General features: G+C 39.1%; 1 protein-coding gene across 2 annotated transcripts; it reads right to left on the bottom strand.

Moving 5' to 3' along the window:
- Positions 1-7,144: 7,144 nt before the first annotated feature.
- Positions 7,145-12,961, bottom strand: LOC110288403 (vomeronasal type-1 receptor 4-like). 2 transcript variants are annotated; one of them, XM_085841049.1, is made up of 3 exons: positions 12,867-12,961; positions 9,272-9,429; positions 7,145-8,491 (listed from the first exon to the last, which is right to left on the bottom strand). In XM_085841049.1, the coding sequence occupies exon 3, from the start codon at positions 8,487-8,489 to the stop codon at positions 7,569-7,571; it is 921 nt and encodes a 306-aa protein (XP_085697175.1). In that variant the 5' UTR covers positions 8,490-8,491; positions 9,272-9,429; positions 12,867-12,961; the 3' UTR covers positions 7,145-7,568. The 2 variants fall into 2 exon arrangements, with proteins under 2 accessions (XP_085697175.1, XP_085697176.1); XM_085841050.1 differs by lacking the exon at positions 9,272-9,429 and having other exon boundaries at positions 7,145-8,438; positions 12,867-12,954.
- Between the last annotated feature and the right edge of the window lie 10,748 nt (positions 12,962-23,709).

Below are 23,709 nucleotides of genomic sequence, written 5' to 3' on the forward strand. Positions count from 1 at the left end.
GTTACACTCAATAAACCCAAACACCTAAACAAGGAATAAGAACCATCATGGAAACTTGACTCTCATTTAGGAGAGGGAATAATATAGTCAAAAGAGGTAGATGGAGGAAGGATGGCAAGAGAAATGGGGGTTCAGGATCAAGTGTGGGGAAGGACAGGAGAGATGGCTAGAAATCCATGAAAATGAATAGAAATCTAAAACTAACAGGAGCAAGGAGGTGGAGGGGCATCTCCAGGAGGAGGCAGAGATCTAGGATAAGGAAGGCAATTGAGAATCAACGGGAGTGATATTAGCTGTGACTTACTACATTAGGGATATGAATCTTGAAGAGGTTACCTCCTGTTGCTAGGCAGGAACCCTAATGGAGTGACAGAGACACCAACCCACACACAAAACTTTTATTCCAAAGTGTATCCTGTCTACAAGTAATGAAGGCACAGGAGATGGAGCAGAGACTGAAGGAATAGCCATCCAATAACTGGCTCAACTTGAGACTCAACTCATGAGCAGTTACCAGTCCCTACTACTGCTAATGATACGCTGCTATGCTTGCATTCAGGAGAAAGTTTTCCTCTTGGAAGCTCTACCTAGCATCTGAATCAGACAGATACAGACACCCACAGCCAAACAGTAGATGCAGCTTGTGTACTCTTATGATAGAATAGGATGAAGAATTGTAGGCCCCAAAGAAGATAGGAACTCAGTAGGAAGACCAATAGAGAAACTAACCTGGACCCGTGGGGATCTCAGAGTCTAAACCATCAACCAAAGAACATACATGGACTGGATCTAGGCTTCCCTGCACATATGTAGCAGATGTGCAGCTTGGTTTTCAAGTGAGTCCCAAACTCACTTGGGACTTTTGTGAGAGACAGAAGCTCTCACAAAAGCTGTGACCTGTCTGTGGGATGGGTTCTGTTAGCTGGGCTGCCTTGTCTGGCCTCAATGGGAGAGGAAGCACATAGCCTCCAAGAGACATGAAGTGCTAAGGTAGGGGCATACCCAGGGTGAGGCCCACTCACTTAAAGAAGGAGAGGGAGGATGGGAGAAGGGTTGTTCGAGGATGTGACTGGGCGGGGGGCAGTGAGCAGAATGTAACATGAATAAGTAAAAAAAAAATTAGAAATAAAAGTTTAAGTTTTCTTTGAATGGTATATCATTTGCTTCTATCTTATCTTCTAAACTTGAGACTCTCCATTCCACCTCTTTTATTCTCTCAGTAATCATTGTATCTGTCATTCCTGTTCTCATTCCTAGATATTCCATCACCAAGATTCTCTTCGTTTTTGTTTTACTTATTGCTTCCATTTTCATTTTAGGGACTGGGACTATTTAATCCATCTCCTTCACATGATTGTCTATGTATTCCTGGATTTCTTTAAGGGATTTATTAATTTCCTCTTTATGGGCCACTGTCATCTTCTTATGATTGGATTTACAGGATTTTTCCAGTGTTCCAACTGTATTAGAACATCAAGGGCTTGGTGTAATAGGGCAGCTGGGCTCTGGTGGTGCCATATTGCCCTGGCGGTTGTTGATTGTATGCTTAAGCTGGCCTCTAGTCACCTGAGTTTGGACTATTATGAGTGTAGGTGTTGATTTATGAGTATTTCTTTGATGGGTGGATGCTCTTTGGATATTTTCGCCTTTGATTTCTTTTTTCTCTCTGATGTTCTGGCCTGAACAGTTTGTAGTTTTGTTGACTAATGAGCCTTCAGGTCCAGTAGAATGTCTTTGTTGGAGGATTTGCAGCCTGAATGATCTCTGAAATTTAGGTGACAATTTTGCCTCTGAGATTCCAAGTACCTGTGTGGCCCATGTGGGTCCTACTATTGCTTGTATTCCAGTAAAGTAGAAGACTACTGCCAAACTTGTGGGTGGGCATATGGATCTTACATGAGGGGGTAAAGTTTAGGGCTCTAGAGAGGGTTTTGTGCCCTTGCAAGGCTCTGGACACTGGTAAAACTGGCGGAGCACATGCTGGAAGAGCTATTAGATTATTTTTAAAGCATAATCTTTTTCCTTAATTCTTTGAGAGTATCATATATGGACACAATGCACTTTAGTCATATTTACCCTTTGTCCTCCTAAGTCCTCTAGAACTTTTGAAATATTCCAAACTCACCCAAATTTATATATCTATTTTTTATAACCTATCAAGTCAGTTTCTAATGTCCATGCACCCACAGAGATGCTTGGCTTACCAATTAGGGGCCATATTCTTATGGAAAAGTGCTTTTCCATGCCCAGAAACCATGATCTGTCACTAGCTCCTCAGGTCTGGAGTGTCCTGAACTCCTACCTCATGCTAGACTGTTTACTGTCTTAATATTGTGGATATCATATGCAAGTGAGTACATTTGTTGTGAGTTGATGAGTACAGTGCTTCAGTCAAATCTAATAGATACATTTTTCTCTAATTCTATCTCAGATATAGATCATTGAAGTTTTACATCCTATTTACCATATTACCTGAAACTTTGGTGAGGGGAATGCTATAAATACCTCATTTGTGACTGGGTATTACAGAGTCACTCATTCTCTGCACTTTGGTCAGTGTGGAAACCCCATTCACAGCACAGAGAAATTTCTCTGATGAGACTAATGTTGCAGAAATCTATGGCTAGATATATAAAACTTTAGAGGGTAATTTTACAAGAGGTCTGTTTAGCAAATTTATAGCATTCATTGTATCCGTGGGATCTGTGAGGTCTTCTACATTGGATTTCTGGCCTGATTTAAAGCACCAGCATACTACTTGTAAAGCAATATTCTCAATCGGTGGGTAATGACCCTTGGAGAGCACATATTTCCTCTGTTCCTAGAAATCTACAAGCATAGTTCATCTTTGTTGATACAGTGGTGGTTTTGTTGCTGAGTGGTATGTCTATATGTGAGATCATCAGAAATGTGTGTATTCTAGTGGTCACGAACCACAACTTCATAATCATTACTAGAGAACAATACCCAAATTAAACTAGAAAGTGGCTGGTTAGCCTTATAACAGTACTACCAATGTAGTAATGGGCATATATTACTAGGATGCTCACTGTTGTATTTCACATTGGTCACAGATGGTTAAGGTTATTAATGACTTCTTCCTTATCACCCTGAATGCATCTCAACTACTGTAGAGTGTACCCAGAAATGATGAGTCATTTTGGTCAATATGATCTTGAATACTCATGTACTATCTCCAAATACATGGTGTCTTCAGCAAGAGGATTTTACTATAAAGTTCTGCTTTGTGACAAGGAGCAATGCCAGTAGTCTGCATTATTTGGGTGACTTCAGATACTCAGACCAAATACTCAAGTGAATGCATCTCATATAAGACTTTCTAGTCAATAATCTATCATTTCTGAGATCTGTTAAGGATAAGCCAAAAGGAACACTCACACAAACAACCATATAGAGGGCTTTCTTGTGGATTTTCAACCATCCTTAGTGTTTGTTATTTCCTCCTTTCCACCCTCTTATATTTCCTATGATTATATAATGTCAAGCAGTTTTCTGAAAAGATTAAAATATACCATGGTCATAAATGTTTGTGGGTTGACAAATACATATATGTATGTAAGTATGTATGTATGTATGTATGTGTATATATATGTATCCTTGTTGATTCTATTTGGGGAATTTTATATCAATATTGATAGATATTAATTTATCTCTTCATAGTCAATTGTGCATTTTAAAATGGGAAACCTGTAACCTTTTCATCCTGAAATATAGGCTTTTATTCAAAGATCAATTTTTATGTAAAAGCTTTTGGGGGATTTCTTTGCCCCCTTTTTGCACAAATAACAACAGAGCATTTCTATACCCATTCTAGCACATTTTAGTTCCCAAATAAAGACACAGAAACTTGTATTTTTATTAATAAGTTGTTGGCACTGAGTTTGGCAGGTTTGGATACATTCTAATTTGACTAGGCTTCTAAGTCCCAACAAAGTGCCCCACTATTTGCCACCTGGTCTTGTCCTGATTGATTTTAGTCCATGTGTATCCTCATGTCTGCTTTCTCATCATGACCTCATAGCAAATCCTCCTAGTACATCCACATGATCTCTCCATATCTTTTCTTCTGCCTCTGTTTCTTTTTTTCTTGGGTTCTCTAGATTAGGATCAGATGTCTTGCCTTACTCTCCTCTCCTGCTCATTTGGTGATTGGTCAGTAATTTATTAGCGGATAAATCTGGATAAATTTATTATTTATCCAGAGGTGATGGAAAGCCATCTTTACACATCATTGATACAGGAGATTTTCCAATAATCATGACAATGTCAATGTCTGTGAGAGACCAAACTGTGGGAAACTAGGCCCTCAGTAACTCTCACCCTGAAGATCCGCTGACCCTACTTCATTGCCTCCACCTGGCACCTGAGACTGCCAGCTTCACTCCCTCCTTCACTTGGCGCCTAGTACTGCTTAGATTAAGGCAGCTTCACCTCCTCCTCCATGTCTCCATTTGGTGCCTGGGACTTTTTATGGCACTCCAAGATAAACTGCAGAATATTTGAAGGCCACACGGGACTGTTTTAGGGCCGAGATTCCAAGATAAGCTGCAAGAAGCCTGCAATCAGCATCCACCCAGATGTCCATCTCTTTCTCTGTATTTTATTATGCCCCCTCCCCAATTTTTTCTAATTGTGTGCTTATAACCTGGCGCTTAGCCTTCATTAAACAGACCTTGACAACTCTTTGCTTGGTCTCGCTCCCCTTTCTCCTCCCGCTTCTCTTGCAGGCCTCGGTCCTCCTCTACCCATAGAATAACTAGGTCCTGCTGGACAGGACAAATGTCTGGATTGTAACCTGATTTCTGGGCATAGGAATTAGCAACTGAATACAAAATTAACAAAACCCTCCCCCATCATTTTCCACTTTTAGTCCAATAAAATGTTCTCTCATATTAATAAATTATATACCAAAAATCAACTATGAAGACTTACCAAGTAAAAATTACCTTCATGAGTTTGAAACTGTCAGATCCCATGGAACTAGAATTACAGACAGTTGTGAGCTGCTATATGGGTGCAGGGAATTGAACCTAGGTATTTGGAGGATTATACAGTCCCCTTAACTGAGTGATCTATCCAGCCATATATTCGTCATATTTTTTAAAAATACTTTCTTTCTATTTTTTCTTCTAAGACCTGTCTTCATTTTTTTCACATTTCTCCTTTTCTTGTATCTCTAAAGCCCTTTTATTTGTGAATGTGTATATTTATGAAAAACCAGTATAATCATCAGGGTGAGAAGTATCAAATAATGAAAATCATAATTAGTAATGTGTCATTTACACTTTAGTCCTTTCTCTCTTTTTCTTTACTTTATCTTTAAAGCATGTAATACTGCATTATGCAGAGTCCAAAAGTCATATGTTATTGAGTTTTTAATCTTATTTGACTTATTCCTTATAATTTTATTAATTTATTACCTGACTAAAAGTTTGGTTATGTTCAGATTTCTTCTGTGTGTTCTGTGTCTCAGACATCCTGCTGTGTTTCAGCCATCCCTGTCTTCTTATGCACAGAAATCATGTGTTTCTGCTTTCCATGTGTTTGTAGCTGGCCTCTCCCAAGGTTCACTTTTGTGGAGTGTAACCAGGAGTTGTGCTTAACTGGATTCCTGACCCCACCTGATTATGAGATTCTCCTCAGCTGCTGGCATTTTTCCCCCATGTGTGCTGTGCATAGGCTTCTCAGTGAAATTCGAGTATCTTGGTGTATCTCAGATATGGGTTCTGTATGTTACAGCTATGGGCAGGAGCTCAGCATCCCACTTCATGTGCTCAGCATTGGGAGTGTAGCTGAACTTTATAAGGGCCATTGGCCAACAAAACATATGCATAGACAACCCACAAAGACCTGATTGTGTGCATACTCCATCTACTTAACCCTCTCCAATTCACTCTAAACCAATAAAAAAGAGACCATGAGACTGTTGCACCTAGGCCTTCTATAAATTTGGAACAGATGTGCACCTTGATCTTCATGTGGGTCCACTAACATTTGGAGCAGGAGTTGTCTCTGACTCTGTTGCCTGCCGTTGGTTCCTTTTCCCATAACTGGACTGCTTGATTGGGCCTATGTGGGAAAAGACATACTAAGTCTTTCCAGGACTAGAAATCCCAGGATGTGGTATTATGAAATGGATAATTCTTCTTCTTTGAAAAGAAGGGGAGGGAATAATTGAAGGTGAGATTTGTTAGGGTGGGTGGGGTTGGAGGAGAGGACGGTGCGGGGCTTCAATTAGTATATAAAGTAAATAAATACATGTGAAAGAAAGAAGGAAACCGTCAACATTACTTGATCTAACATTCCTCCTTGCCTGTCACTAGGAAATTGCCTTCAATCTGGGAATTTGCTAATGCTCTAATCTTGGATTCTGTGTCCCACATTTATTGCATTGAATACAAATAAAATTACTTAGGGAGTTTTCGTATGCCCCATTTTGCTCCCAAATAACTGTATTCCATTTCTATACTTTTTCTAGCCCACTTAGCTACCAAATTCAGGTATAGACATGCTATTTTTATTAACAAGCCACTGGCTCTAAGCTGGGCATATTCTAACTTGACTAGGCTGCTGATAGTCAGCCAAGTGCCTGCTTATTTGCCATGTGGTTTTGTCCTGGATCACTCTAGTCATTGTGTGTCCTCATTGATGCTCTTCCATTACAACTTTATTGCAAATCCTCCTTGTCCACCCACATGATCTTTCTACTTCTTTTCTTCTACCCCTGTCTCTTTGATCTTAGGATTCTAAAACTGAGATTGTAAGTCCTGCCCTTATCTTTTCTAATGCTCAACTATTGATTTGCCATTACCTTATTAACTAATTAGAGGTGATGGAAAACACAGTCATTGCACAACATTGATATAGAATATAGTCCAATAAACATGACAATGCCAACACCTGCAAACATATTTGGGGCATGTCAAACCACATCTGAATATCCGGGACAAAAAAACTATCCACCAATATTTTTATGGTTATCATATTATGTACGTGTGTCAAGTTGATATTATGGACTTACGATCCTGGCATATCATTGTCCACATGACTATATGCCTGTTTCAGAGAGGATCAATCCAATGCAGAGAACCCACTTTGAATCTGGGTGATATAATTAGGCTGAGATATATAGAGATATATGTAGAGATATAAAAAGAGTCTAAAGAAAACAGAAATGAGCACAGAAATTCACATCTCAACTTTCTGCCTATAAACACAATGTTACCACATACTTTATACTCCTCTCTCCACAAATCCATCTCCCCTACTGCTTCTACCTTACATGATGCACACATACTTCAGACTGTGAGGGGAAGGAAACATTTCTTTCTTATCTTTGTCAGGTATTTTGTCAGAGGAACAAGAAGTATAGACAACGCGTCTGTAAAATGTTTTCCACAAAACAATTACTGATCACTCCACATAATGGAGTCTCGTACAAGAAACTTAATGGTTTCAAATTGCACTTTTAGCACTGAACAACAGATAAAAGCATATGACAATATATAAGAAAAGATAACCAGGGCTCATATGATTCTTGGTGGTAGTTATCTCTTACCAAAGCACGGTAAAAACAGGCTAAAATTTAACTTCATATTGGTGATGAGAACAAAGGGAGAAACTACTGGAAAGCATATTTCTATCAACGTAAATATATTCAGTGCCCATGGCACTGGATATTTGGAACAGGTCCTAATGACAGCAACAAGGGAAGACAATGAATAAGAGATTACAAATATACACAGAAGGATGAGGATATTTTTTGATGCTCTGTCTTCAGGTGAGACTTTCTGAAAGTGTTGAGCACTGTGAATATTCCTAACTTGTCTCTTATGTTTGTAAAGGGTACTCACCATGGAGACACTTGAACAGGCCATGAGACTTAGACATAAAACATCCGAGAAGCACAATAAGAACATATAGAGTGCAGCTCCCACATGGTCAGAAGTAAATAATGAGCAGTATTCATAGCTCAACCTATTAGTCACATTTTCCTTGTAACTGGGGCCTGACACTCTTGCTGGAATCAAAATGTTTAGAAGCAGGTGGAAAAGCCAAGAGACTAAGCAGAAGGGACCAATGTACTTGGTGGCTTTGTATTTAAGCTTCATCCACTTGAAGTTGCTGGATCTGATTGTGATGGCTTGAAAACAACTCAATATGCATGTGGCATGCATGGACATACCTCTTGTTATTCGGGAAATATACATGATCAATTTACATCCAATGTCATCCAGGAAGACATTAAATCCAAAATATGACATTGTCCTTGGAATGCCCCTTAAGATGATAGTCAAGCAGTTGGAAAAAGTCAAGTGCTCTATAATCAAGTCTTTGGGCAGTAAATGCTTTCCAATGAATATCAAAATGACATAATAAAATAGTATTGAGAAATTGCCAAGCACTCCCACTATAATCTGGCAGAAGAGAAAAATTCCCATTGTAACGTTTTCAGAAATCATTTTCATTCCTATTTAAAAAGTAAATAATTTTATTATGATCTACAGACCCTGGACATGCATTTTGAGTGTGCATTATTACATAAAGTTAGCTTAAATAAAACATTCATTCCAATATTTTATTTATATAACAGAAAATAAAATGGCTTAATATATGGAGGAAAAGAACCCTAGTGTAGACTCTATAGGAAAGTAAAATGTTGTAGAAGCTTAAAAAATTAGTGTTACTTTTCTTCAAAAATATTAAAAAGTATATTATCCAGTTCCAATTATAGAGTTACTGGATCCTCACTTGTTAAGTCATCAACTCTTGTTCATCATAATAACAAAAGCTGAACAAGGATCTTAGCAAGATAGAGGATACAAAGCCACAGAAGGAATGACCAATCTTGAATAAGGATAAAGTTTCAGACATTCCATTCCAACGCCCTGCTGAGTCACAGCAGGTCTAAGGATGAATATCAGGAAGACACAATCTCTTTATTGAATGGTTGGTATAACTCAATGATCAGACCTTCTGATCCTTAATAACTTTGTATACAATGGATATTCACCTGCATAATATGATTGTATCTATATTCCCTCACCTTGCGCACGCAAAAATATTAATTAATCTACAGCCAACATGCTAGAACTATCAGAAGAAAATATTAGAAATATAAGATATAGGTAGAGACATCAATACTAATAGCATAGGGGAGGCACCAAGAACTAATGAGAGAAACAACACAACATTAAAAGCTTTCTGCACATTAAAACAAACAAACAAACAAACAAAAAACCCTACTTACCAAGTATAGATTTAATCTACCAAATAGGAAGAAATCATCAATTTCTGTATTTCAATCAATAGATTACGATCTTGAATATATAAAGGAGTATAAAGATCAAACAATGCTTTCACAATCTTTCCAGTCAACAATCATGCTAATGAAATGGGCATGGATTTCTTTAAAGGCAATGAACAAATGGACAGTAAATAGTTTAAGTACTCAATATTTGTATCTATCAATTAAACACAAATTACAAATGTTTTGAGACTTCATTGAACCCCTTAGAATAATTAACATCAAGAGAATAAACCACAACAAATGCTGACAATGGTGTGGACAAAAAAGAATCTTCATATTATAATGTAAAAGAGTTAAGTAATTATAGAAATAAATACAAAGATATCTCAAAAAACTAAAAATAGGATTACAATATAACACAGCTATTAAATTTCTTGGCATATTCCCAAAGGACTGTATGTCCTACAACAGAGATACTACACATCCATATTAACTGCTGCATTTTTCCGAACAGCAAAAATTATGTTATCAACAGATAATAGAAGTATACTATCTGTGCACAGCACAATTTTGTTACTACGTAGAGGAAAGTAATATGAAAATTTTAGAACCTATATGCAATTGCAATTATTTTAGCAAGATACCATAAACGGTAAAAATCAAATCTTCTTTCTCAAACATGGACATAAATCACAATATCCATGTGTAGGTAAGTATAGAGAGAAAGTGCTTATAGGCCATCAAACTAAAAAGGAGATCAAACAGGGAAAAATAGAGCTCTTGTACAAGTTTGTACAAGTTTGCACTCCTATCAACAATGTACATGTGTTTCTTTTGTTCCACATCCTGGCCAGAATGTACTATTCCTTGAGGGTTGTTGTTGTTGTTGTTGTTGTTGTTGTTTTGTGTTGTTTTGTTTTGTTTTGTTTTGTTTTTAATCTTAGCCATTCTGATGGGTTTAAGGTAGAATCATATGGTCATTTTGATTTGTATTTCCCCAATGACTAAGGACATTGAGCATTTCTTGTACAACCATTCTGGAAACCAGTTTGTCCACTTCTCAAAAAAATTGAGAATAGTTCTACCTCAAGGCCAGCTATACCATTCATGGGCATATACCTAAACATGCTCCATCATCCCACAAGTGTAATTGCTGAACTGTGTTCAGAGCAGCTTTATTAGTAATAGCCAGAAACTGGAAATTACCTTGATGTCCCTCAACTGAAGAATCAATACAAAAACTGTGCTTCATTTATACAATAGAATACTACTCAGCTATTAAAAGAAAGGACATCCGGATATTTACAGGCAAATGGATGGAATTGGAGAATATCCTAAGTGAGGTAACCCAGACTCCAAATGGCATGCATGATATGTATTCACTTATAAGTGGATGTTAGCCATACAATATAGGATAACCATATTACAACGCACAGACACAGAGAAGCCAAATAACAAGGACCCAAGGGAGGATGGTTAAATCTTTCTCGGGAGGGGAAATAAAATATCTATCAGAGATGAATGGAATGGGGGAACTTGGTAGGAGAGGAGAAGAGTAGGGAGAGCAGGGTTATGGGTGATAAGGTGTAGGTAGAGCAGGAGAGAGAGAATGCAAAACGGCAGGGGGCAGGGTAGAGAATCTCTAGTATGTACCAAAGACCTGGGACAGTAGGAGTACCCAGGGTGTCTATGAAGATGTCTCAACCTGAGACTCCTGGCAGTGAAGGATATGGATCATGAAATGGTAACTTCCTGTAGCCAGAAAGGAATCCCAGTGTAGGGATAGGGTCAGCAACCCACCCACAAACCTTCAATGCAAAATGTGTCCTTATAAGATGTGCAGAGACATAAATAGAGCAGAGATTGAGGGACTGTCCAACCAATGACTTGCCCAAACTGAGATCCATCCAATGGGCCAGAACCAATCCCTAACACTATTAATGATGACAAGAACCTAGCATTACAGTCCTTTGGAGGTTCTACCCAGCACCCAATGAAAACAGATGCAGAGACTCACATTCAAACATTAGTTGGAGCTTAGGGAGTCTTGTGGAAGTCTGGACATGGACTGAGGGACCTGAAGAGGTCATGGAATCCACAAGAAGACCAATAGAGTCAATTAACCTATACCCTTGTGGGATCCCAGAGAATGAATTACCAACCAAAGATCAAGCATGGGTTGAACCTAGGCTTCCTGCACATATGTAGCAGAAGTACAGCTTGATCTTCATGTTGTGAATCTCCTAAACTGGAGTACGGTCTGTCCCTGAATCTGTTGCATGTCTGTGGATCTTGTTTCCCTAACTGGGGTGCCTTGCCTTGCCTGTGAGTGAAAGGGTGAGCCTAGACTTGCAATGACTTGATGTGCTAGAGGTGGAGGAGGTGGGAGGGTGATACTGGGGTTGGGAGCAGGGAATCCTGTTTTTAAAAGGAGAAAGGGAAGGACAGAATGAAAGGAGGACCTGTGTCTATGTGAGAGGGTACTGGGTGGAGAGGGGGCTTATATTAGGATGGAAAGTGAATAAATACATTAATAACTAAAAAATAGGACTCGAATCAAAGGAAGGGGAACAGCACAAATGTGTCATCAAAGTGAAAAGTATTATAAGATATATACAGGGGTCTGAAATAGTGTCAGGAAAATGGAGGTGAAAAATGCAAGGGGAGAATAACTATAAGGGGATTATGATTAATATATGAGATATTCTTGTTATATTGTTCAGAGCTATACTGGTGGCAGTAAAAAAAAAAATAAGGTTACAGTCAACTAAAGCAAACTTGTCAGGGGCTTATAGTTAGGTGATATTGAGTTTAGGGTCATAATAATGAATTTGTTTTTTTTATAAGGAAAAATGGAGGCATATTTAATAAGTGTTTAATATAGTAGAATTTTGTTTTTGTTGTTTTGGTTTTGGAGTCACCTATTAACAGCAATTACTTACATCAGGCAAATACATCATATCTTCTGAATGTCTAGACATGGGCCATGACAATAGGAATAGAGAAAGCCAAACACACCTATGTCTGTATTCCAGAAGTGGACAGAACTAAATGGACAGGATACTTATGAAAAGAGCACTTTATATGTATATTCTTACAGAAAATAGGTGAACTAAAACCATATGAAAACAATTTTAGGGTATATGTAGTGAAACAATAATAATCAGGAAATATTGTTCATATTATAGAATAGCTGGAGTACCAAGAAAAAATCTTACCCCTTACATGCATTTACTCTTTTCTTTTAATTCATTACATTTAAGTAATAATCTTGACCCTTCCATAAAATTCAATTTTTCTAATAGGAAAATCATAAGATAAAATTATAATTATGAAATTAAAAGAGAAAATTTTAAATTTCTCCTTTTCTTGCTCCCTCTGTCCTTCTCTCCCTCTCCCCTTCCCTTCTTCCCTCCATCCTCCCTTTGAGCAGAGCCATTGAACAAAATTCTTAATACAGATTTTTAGTTCAACTACAACTAAGACCGGCACTTGAGAAGAAAGTAAGATGCTTTCAGGAGGATAAGCATGACTTCTTCAAAACCTGAGTTCTAATATTCTTAGTTCTCACTACTCCTGTGCACTGGTCACTCACCTCAGGTCTGGATGGCACTATTGTGGTGGCTGTCATCTTGAGAAGTGAGTCTCTGTTGAAACTGTGGTGGGACTCACTTCCTCATTTAAAGGTTCATGATCTCCTGGTATTCTTTCCCAGAAGATTGGCCATTTTATTCCCAGCACTTGAATGTGATGATAGCATTTCCACAAGGGTCTGCAGTTACTTTTAAACTCATTAGTACTGAGTTCCTGTCACAAAACAAAACAAAATATAGATGTGAAAATTACAAGAGCAACTCAAAGAAGTAATTAGGAATCAGGATTGGAACTCTCCTGTAAGTCCTTGGAATACAAAGTGCACTGCAGAATGACATGCAGAAGAAATAGTTTTTCATTATTCATAAACATAAGCAGGGCCTTTCCCTTTTACCCAACCTCTTACACAATTTTAACATCACAAGAGTGTTTGGTGCCCAAAGTGTAGATACTTCGATCCTTCTTAGAAGAGGGAACAAAATACCCATGGAAGGAGTTACAGAGACAAAGTTTGGAGCAGAGACTGAAGGAAGGACCATCCAGAGACAGCCCCACATGGGGATCCATCCCATAAACAACTACCAAACCTAGACACTATTGCAGATTCCAACAAGAGCTTGCTGACAGGAGCCTGATATAGCTGTCTCCTGAGAGACTCAGCTAGTGCCTGACTAATACAGAAGTGGATGCTCAAAGTCATCCTTTAGATGGAGCAGAGGGTCCCCAATGAAGGAGCTCGAGAAAGTACACAAGGAGCTGAAGGGGTTTGCAGCCCCTTAGGAGGAAAGTAACTCCAGAGCTCCCTGGGACTAAACCACTAATCAAAGAAAACACTCAGAGGGACTCATGGCTCTAGCTGCATATGGAGCTGAGGATGGCCTAGTCGGTCATCAATGGGAGGAGACGCCCTGGTCTTGTCTTGTCTTGTCTTTTCTTTTCTTTTCTTTTCTTTTCTTTTCTTTTCTTTTCTTTTCTTTTCTTTTCTTTTCTTTTCTTTTCTTTTCTTTTCTCTTCTCTTCTCTTCTCTTCTTTTCTTTTTTTCTTTTCTTTTCTGAGACAAGGTTTCTCTGTATAGCTCTGGCTGTCCTGGAACTCACTTTGTAGACCAGGCTTGCCTCAAACTCAGAAATTTGCCTGCCTCTGCCTCCAAAGTGCTGGGATTAAAGGCATGTGCCACCACCGCCTGGCAACGCCCTGGTCTTGTGAAGGTACTATGCCCCAGTATAGGGGAATGCCATGGCCAGGAAGCAGGAGTGGGTGGGTTGGGGAGCAGGGGGAGGGGGGAATGGATAGGGGATTTTCAGAGGGGAAACTAGCGAAAGGGATAACATTTGAAATGTAAATAAGAAAATATCTAATTAAAAGAAAAAAAAAAGAGTGGTCCCAAAGACACTCAGGTTAAATGACTGAGGTGCATATTAACATATTAGAGCAGATGCTGGCTAATAGTTCTCACATTTCAAGTATCTCTTATAGAGTCTTAGCTCCTTTCATCACTTCTCATACCAGGCACCTAAACCTCTCTAGACCCCGAGTTTCACTTTCCTTCCCCCAGGTTTTCTCTGCTATAAAATCCATCAATTTGTCCATGTGCTATTGTGCTCTTGTTTCTTCTCAGGGTCCTCCTCTTGTTTTTTTCACATGCCACTTTGCTTTGTTTTTGGTTTGTTTTTTGTTTGTTTGTTTGTTGATTTCTTGTCCCCCTTTTCTATGTCTTTTCTTCTTCTTTCACCCTGCTTCTTCTCACCTTTGGTGTCCCAGTTCAGTATACTGGCCATGTCAAAGTACCACTTTTTCTTGGTGCCATAGACTGCTCCAGATACCTCTGGATGTGCTCACCTTCAATATCTACAATAAAAACCTTCTTGTCAATGATGCTTGGTGTGGTCATATTTATATTTTCCTTCAAAAATGCCCAGGTATTAAGGGGTATGGGAGAAGGAAAACATCATAGATCAGTGTGCATAACCTTCTTCAGATTAAGATTTTGAAATGTTTCATCCATGTTGTATAGTTCCTCTTTGTTGACTTTTATGTTGTAGAGAATTCCATTGTCTGTGCATAAAACAATTTATACACATTGGGTAAAGAATCGTGTACATCCTTTACTGTGAACTATCATGAAGGAGTCTGCTGGCATTTTTGCTTTAAATGAATCCTAGTGCACACAGGAATGAATTCCAATATAAGTAGGTTCATAAGGCATCATTCTATATTAGGGATTGCCTTCCTCAATATAATATAATTACAAAAGATTTGAAACTAATTATAGCTGTCACAATACTTCCATGTTGTGTCCGGCCAGCAGATCACAGGTCTGGGTTCTAGCCTGGAAAGGCATTTTGGAAACCTGGAAAAGAAGAGGGGCTAGGCAGCGAGATAAAGATGGAACCAAGACAAGGCTCTGCTCAAGGTTCAATTTTAATGTCAGCAAACACACTTTATAAAGAAAAGGGAGGCCTGTCCCTGGCCAAGCAAAGTTCCTTTGAAGTAGATAGGTCAGCCTTTTAGTGGGAACTAGCATTCTGGTGCTGACTCCTGAAAGTCTTGGAAGAGAGGCCTGAGGCAGGTTGGGCCTTGGGCAGGTAGTGGCACATCAAAGGAGCAGCACAGCAGGTGGCTCTGCTTGGTCACAGCCAGCCTTGCTAGGCTGGAAGGAGGTAACACTTCCAGTATCAGCAGATTGCTCTCTTTGATCTGTTTTTTTGTTAACTCTTTTTTTTTTTTTTTTTTTGGCTTTTCAAGACAGGATTTGCTCTGTATAGCCCTGGCTGTCCTGGAACTCACTTTGTGGACCAGGATGACCTCGAACTCAGAAATCTGCCTGTCTCTGCCTCCCAAGTGCTGGGATTTTTGTTAACTTTTAATGTCTGAATTTTAAGTTGATTTTTAAACACCTTCTTTGAAAAATGCTAAACTAATTTTTCTCATGAATCCTCTTTAAATATGAAAAAAAAATGTAGATGCCACAAAGCTTTAAGGCTAAGCCATGCCCAAACCAGTATTGAAGATGATATGGACATTCAAGAATTTATTGTCAAGGATGGTTTAATGAGTAAATCCAAAAAACCAACACAGTAACAACAACATACACACACACACACACACATACATAGAATATATAAGAATACTAAACTGTCACTATTTAAGCCTACAGGGGCATCTTCTTTGTTGTTCAGTAGTAGTGAAGTGACAGTAAATCATTTAAATAATCCAAATGCATTACCTTCCTCTGCAGTGAATTATTTTCCTCTAACCTATTTACCCAATTCTACAAGTTAACTGCTTTATTGTGGAATCAATTACTGGAAAGTATTTTCCCTTTCATTCTCTCTCTGTGGATAACATTGCCTTGCACAAATGAAAAATCCCCTTTCATCACCAGCCATTATCACCTCATATTTACTTGCTAGTACTCCAGTTCGATTAAAAAATCTAAAGGAAGTCAGGGAAATGGATCTAATTATAACATTGCTTGCCCCTCAATGTAAGGATCTGAGTTCCAATCCAGGGATACAAAAGGTGAAAGGAGAAAACCAATTCTTACCCAGTAGCATAGGTAAGGAAAACCCTTTGGGAGACTATGGGATTCTAGTCTTTATTTCTTCCAAGGTCGAGCTCACTGTCTTCTCACATGAGCTACATTCTTGAATTTGAAGAACCAGATATGGGATGGAAAGATATTTCAGAGCATAAAGGTGCTTGAAGTAGAAATATGATCATCTGGTTTGGGATCTAAAGAACACAGGAAAACTCGGATTCAAGTGCTGGACAGATGGCTCAGTGCTTAATAGCATCTGTTACTTTTTCAGGTGTTCAAGGTTCTGTTTCTAGAACATTATGTGGCATCTCACAACTGTTGTGAATTCAAATCCAGGGGATCTGTTATCCCCTTTTGATAGACAATGTCTCCTTCACACCTGTGGTACACTCTGTTACAAACACATGAAATAAAATTTTGTAAAGTCAGATCAAGCTGCATATTTCTGTCATATCTCCTTCCTTTTTTTCCTTTTTCTTTTCTTTATTATTAGATATTTTCTTTATTTACATTTCAAATGTTAGCCCTTTCCCTAGTTTCCCCTCTGAAAATCCCTTATCCTCCTCCCCCTATTCTTCAACCCACTCACTCCTGCTTCCTGGCTCTTGCAATCCCCTATACTGGGGCATAGAACCTCCACAGGACAAAAGGCCTCTCCTCCCATTAATGACTGATTAGGCCATTCTCTGCTATATATGCAGCTAAAGTCCCACTATATGCTTTCTCTGATTGGTGGTTTAATCCCAGGGAGCTGTAGAGTTACTGGTTAGTTCATATTGTTGTTCCTCCTATGGGGCTGCGAACCCCTTCAGCTTCTTGGATACTTTCTCTAGCTCCTTCATTGGGGACCTTGTGCTCCATCCAATGGATGGCTGTGAGCATCCATTTCTGTATTTGTCTTTTTTATACTGTGCCTAAGACTCCTCCTTGGTGCCTCCTGCCCTCTGTCAAGTTCCACTACCAATTGTTAGAAGTTGTTCCCTGAAGCATTTGGGATCTAAAACTCTGGAGAAAGCAGGAAAATTTTACAACTATGGAAGGAGCCTTATGTGAGAACATGATCACAATTCCTGTGAGATAAATGCCAATTCCAAGACCACTCTGCTGTAATACTCCATCTGCAGAGCTCCACACTCACTCCAGGGCCTGTCTGGTTCTAAGCCTGCATGTCCCTGCCCCATGTTGTTTGCTGACAGGAATGCTTTTAAACTCAATTCTAGATCCACAAAACTGTTGACATAGGGACTGAGAACTTTTAAATGACTTTCCACGAATTATATATCAGTACAAAGTTGTGCAAATCACTAGAGCAAATGCAATGAAGCAATTAGGAATAATTAGGAAGAAACCATCTCTGTGAGCCTACAATGTCACAAGGAGGGATGCAGAAGTCACAAAGAGCCAATGCTAAGAACATAAAGCTGCCTCATGGCCTTAATGTATGGAGGACATCTGAGTCTTTCCCAGTGTTCATATGTCTTTACAGATTTCTTTAAACTCCGAAGAACAGCAAAATTGAGTCATGAAGGAAGCAAATGCAGTAAATTATTTTTTTTCTCCCTTTCTTGAAGTCTCATTTTCTTTTTTTTTTTTTAAAGATTTATTTATTTTTATTATATATAAGTACACTGTAGCTATCTTCAGACACTCCAGAAGAGGGAGTCAGATCTCATTACGGATGGTTGTGAGCCACCATGTGGTTGCTGGGATTTGAACTTTGGACCTTCGGAAGAGCAGTCGGGTGCTCTTACCCACTGAGCCATCTCACCAGCCCTTGAAGTCTCATTTTCTAAAATTATGGATTAATTTTTACTATGAAGTTGTCATTCATTCTTCATAAACTCCATTGCTCTCCACACCATGAATAAATGTAATTTATATAAATACTTAATGTTTGATGTTATTTTGCTCAGAACTTCATTGTAAATGGATTATAGGGATAAATATGTGTTTCCCTTCATACACTTAAGAGCATAGTATGATTTTGGAGTAATATATTTAAACTATATTATTTTAATTATACTTTGAGAATATCAAATATGTATAAATACACTTAGGATCATAGTCACCTGTTAAGTCCTGTAAATTCACCCCCACATTCCCAAGTCTGCCACCTTCATATCCTCTATTATTTATAATCCACCAAGCCAATTTCTGTTGTGACGCCACCTATGGGAACTTGGTTGGCTTACTTGGGGCCACATCTTTATGGAAAAGTCATTCTCCTTGCCCCAAAGCCCGGAACTGTCAAAATCTCTTCAGTTAGCCCTGGTGTCTAATGAACACCTCTCTCATGCTAGAGAGTTGCCTGTCCTGGTATTGTGCCTGTCTTATGTAGGCAACCACAGCTGTGGAGAATTCATGAGTGCAGTCGTAGTGCCATAGCCAGTAGACACTGCTTTCTTGTGATTCTTCATGACAACTGGCTATTACAATGTTTCCATTCTCCTTTTTCATAATTTTACTTGAGCCTTCTGGTGAGGGGAATGCTATAGATATCCCATTTGTGACTGGGCATGACAGAATCACTCATTCTCTGCACTTTAGTCAGTTTGAGAACCACCTTCACAGCACACAGAAACTTCTCGGATGAGTTCTGAGTGTTGCACTGATATGGCTATAGATATATGAGTTCCCCTATCATGGTTTTCTGGCCTAATTTGAAGTACTGGGCTTCTTGAAGAAAAGTGGTTCTCATCCTGTGTGTCACAAGTATCAGAAATATGTATTTGTGCACTACATGCATAATATATCCTCAGAGGAAAAAAGATGGCATTACATTCAGAAGAAGACACTTGAATGCCAACACTGAGTGCCGGAAATAAAAAATAAATAAAAATAAAACACATATTTCTGATTGTCTTAGCAATCCTGAGCCCTAAATATATTTTCATTGTTACTTTGAATTAGTAATTTTGCTATTGTGTGGTGTCTTAATTCTTTTTTATGTAATATTTCATTTATTTTATTTTTTAAGATATTTTCTTCATTTACATTTCAAATGCTATCCCAAAGCCTCCTATACTCTCGCCCCCACCCTGCTCTCCAACCCACCCACTCCTGCTTCCTGTCCCTGGCATTCCCCTGTACTGGGGCATATAATCTTTGCAAGACCAAGGGCCTCTCCTCCCAATGATGGCCAACTAGGCCATCTTCTGCTACATATGCAGCTAGAGACATGAGCTCTGGGGATACTGGTTAGTTCATATTGTTCCTCCTATAAGACCACTGGAACCATCAGATTGCTACATTTCATTGTTCATATGACTGTGAGGATGAGGTGGGGAAAAAAAAACCCTTTCTTTCTCTGAATTGCATTTGTCCAGTATTTTGTCAATGAAAGAGGAAAACAAAGGACACATCAATCAGATAATACTCCACATTTCTGAAGTTTGCGCACGCAAACACACACACACACACACACACACACACACACACACACACACACACATGATTTCCAGGTAGATTTTTTCCAATTTAACTTGTTAAACACACTTTCTATAATTTTATAGTAGAATTTCTATTTCCATAACCAAAAAGGGAGAAGTCTTATTATTTTGGCTAGCTGCTGATCTTTTTAAATGTTATGATGGGAAATAATTTCAAGCTAATAAAAAACTTGGGGACACTCCCCAGCTACCCACAACACCCGCCACAGGATCTTAAGACTTCTGGTGAGTGGAACACAGCTTCTGCTCCAATCCAATTGTGCGGGTCCTGAGACTGCATTAGTTAGGGAAGCAGAAACCGGCCTGAGTAGGGCCACAGGCCTCATCCGGCCTGATCAGCACCTGCATAGCTAGAGCACAGGGTCGCCTGACACCCGCCAGCTACCCAGGACCCCCGCCACAGGATTTTGAGACTGCTGGTGAGTGGAACACAGCTTCTGCTCCAGTCCAATCACGCAGGAACTGAGACTGCTTTGGTTGGGGAGGGAGAAATCCGGCCTACATAGGGCCACAAGCCTCTTCTGGTCAGAAAAGCACCGGGGCAGCTAAGGCTCAGGGTCGGCTGACACTCCCCAGCTACCCACAACACCCGCCACAGGATCTTAAGACTTCTGGTGAGTGGAACACAGCTTCTGCTCCAATCCAATTGCGCGGGACCAGAGACTGCATTAGTTAGGGAAGCAGAAAACCGGCCTGAGTAGGACCACAGGCCTCTTCCGGCTGGACCAGCACCAGGGTACCCCAGCTACCCATGACCCCCGCCACAGGATTTTGAGACTGCTGGTGAGTGGAACACAGCTTCTGCTCCAATCTTTAAACAGTGACAAAGACAACAACTAACCCCAGAGATTTCCAGATGGCGAAAGGTAAACGTAATGATCTTACTAACAGAAACCAAGACCACTCACCATCATCAGAACCCAGCACTCCCACTTCGCCCAGTCCAGGGCACCCCAACACACCGGAAAAGCTAGACACGGATCTAAAAGCATATCTCCTGATGATGGTAGAGGACTTCAAGAAGGACTTTAATAACACACTTAAAGAAATACAAAGGAACGCTGGTAAACAGGTAGAAGACATTAAAGAGGAAGCACAAAAATCCCTTAAAGAATTGCAGGAAAACACTGCTAAAGAGTTACAAATCCTTAAAGAAAAACAGGATAACATAATCAAACAGGTAGAAGTCCTTACAGAAAAACAGGAAAACACATCCAAACAGATGATGGAAATGAACAAAACCATACTAGACCTAAAAAGGGAAGTAGACACAATAAAGAAAACCCAAAATGAGGCAACACTGGAGATAGAAACCCTAGGAAAGAAATCTGGAGCCATAGATACCAGCATCAGCAACAGAATACAAGAGATGGAAGAGAGAATCTCAGGTGCAGAAGATTCCATAGAGAACATCGGCACAACAATCAAGGAAAATGTAAAATGCAAAAAGATCCTAACTCAAAACATCCAAGAAATCGAGGACACAATGAGAAGACCAAACCTACGGATAATAGGAGTGGATGAGAATGAAGATTTTCAACTCAAAGGACCAGCAAACATCTTCAACAAAATTATAGAAGAAAACTTCCAAAATCTAAAGAAAGAGATGCCCATGAACATACAAGAAGCCTACAGAACTCCAAATAGACTGGACCAGAAAAGAAATACCTCCCGACACATAATAATCAGAACAACAAATGCTCTAAATAAAGATAGAATACTAAAAGCAGTAAGAGAAAAAGGCCAAGTAACATATAAAGGCAAGCCTATCAGAATTACACCAGATTTCTCACCAGAGATTATGAAAGCCAGAAGATCCTAGACGGAAGTTATACAGACAATAAAAGAACACAAATTCCAGCCCAGGCTACTATACCCAGCCAAACTCTCAATTAACATAGATGGAGAAACCAAAGTATTCCACGACAAAACCAAATTCACACATTATCTCTCCACGAATCCAGCCCTTCGAAGGATAATAACAGAAAAAAACCAATACAAGGACAGGAACCACGCCCTAGAAACAACAAGAAGGTAATCCCTCAACAAACCTAAAAGAAGACAGCCACAAGAACAGAATGCCAACTTTAACAACAAAAATAACAGGAAACAACAATTACTTTTCCTTAATATCAATGGACTCAACTCCCCGATAAAAAGACATAGACTAACAAACTGGCTACACAAACAAGACCCAACATTTTGCTGCTTACAGGAAACTCATCTCAGAGAAAAAGATAGACACTACCTCAGAATGAAAGGCTGGAAAACAATTTTCCAAGCAAATGGTATGAAGAAACAAGCTGGAGTAGCCATTTTAATATCTGATAAGATTGACTTCCAACCCAAAGTCATTAAAAAAGACAGGGAGGGACACTTCATACTCATCAAAGGTAAAATCCTCCAAGAGGAACTATCAATCCTGAATATCTATGCTCCAAATACAAAGGCAGCCACATTCATTAAAGAAACTTTAGTAAATCTCAAAGCACACATTGCACCTCATACAATAATAGTGGGAGACTTCAACACACCACTTTCACCAATGGACAGATCATGGAAACAGAAACTAAACAGGGACACAGAGAAACTAAGAGAAATTATGAATCAAATGGATCTGGCAGATATCTACAGAACATTCTATCCTAAAACAAAAGGATATACCTTCTTCTCAGCACCTCATGGTACCTTCTCCAAAATTGACCACATAATTGGTCACAAAACAGGCCTCAACAGATACAAAAATATTGAAATTGTCCCATGCATCCTATCAGATCACCATGGACTAAAGCTGATCTTCAATAACAAAATAAATAATAGAAAGCCAACCTTCACGTGGAAACTGAACAACACTCTTCTCAATGATACCTTGGTCAAGGAAGGAATAAAGAAAGAAATTAAGGACTTTTTAGAGTTCAATGAAAATGAAGCCACAACATACCCAAACTTATGGGACGCAATGAAAGCATTTCTAAGAGGAAAACTCATAGCTCTGAGTGCCTCCAAAAGGAAACTAGAGAGAGCACACATTAGCAGCTTGACAACATACCTAAAAGCACTAGAACAAAAGGAAGCGAATTCACCCAAGAGGAGTAGACAGCAGGAAATAATCAAACTCAGGGGTGAAATCAACCAAGTGGAAACAAGAAAAACTATTCAAAGAATCAACCAATCAAGGAGCTGGTTCTTTGAGAAAATCAACAAGATAGATAAACCCTTAGCCAGACTCACTAGAGGGCACAGGGAAAGCATCCTAATTAACAAAATCAGAAATGAAAAAGGAGACATAACAACAGATCCTGAAGACATCCAAAACACCATCAGATCCTTCTACCAAAGGCTATACTCAACAAAACTGGAGAACCTGGACGAAATGGAGACGTTCCTAGACAGATACCAGGTACCAAAGTTGAATCAAGATCAGGTTAATGATCTAAACAGCCCTATATCCCCCAAAGAAATACAAGCAGTCATTAATAGTCTCCCAACTAAAAAAAGCCCAGGACCAGATGGGTTTAGTGCAGAGTTCTATCAGACCTTCAAAGAAGATCTAATTCCAGTTCTTCACAAACTATTCCACAAAATAGAAACAGAAGGTACTCTACCCAACTCCTTCTATGAAGCCACAATTACTCTGATACCTAAACCACAAAAAGACCCAACAAAGATAGAAAACTTCAGACCAATATCCCTTATGAATATTGATGCAAAAATCCTCAATAAAGTTCTTGCTAACCGAATCCAAGAACACATCAAAACAATCATCCATCCTGACCAAGTAGGTTTCATCCCAGGGATGCAGGGATGGTTCGATATACGGAAATCCATCAACATAATCCAGTATATAAACAAAC

Source organism: Mus caroli, unplaced genomic scaffold (assembly GCF_978045245.1).
Source record: "Mus caroli unplaced genomic scaffold, Mus_caroli_1 scaffold_8, whole genome shotgun sequence".
NCBI classification, from domain to species: Eukaryota; Metazoa; Chordata; class Mammalia; order Rodentia; family Muridae; genus Mus; species Mus caroli.

Coding starts and splice junctions, on each gene's coding strand:
- LOC110288403 (XM_085841049.1), bottom strand. CDS start 8,489: ATGAAAATGATTTCTGAAAACGTTACAATGGGAATTTTTCTCTTCTGC.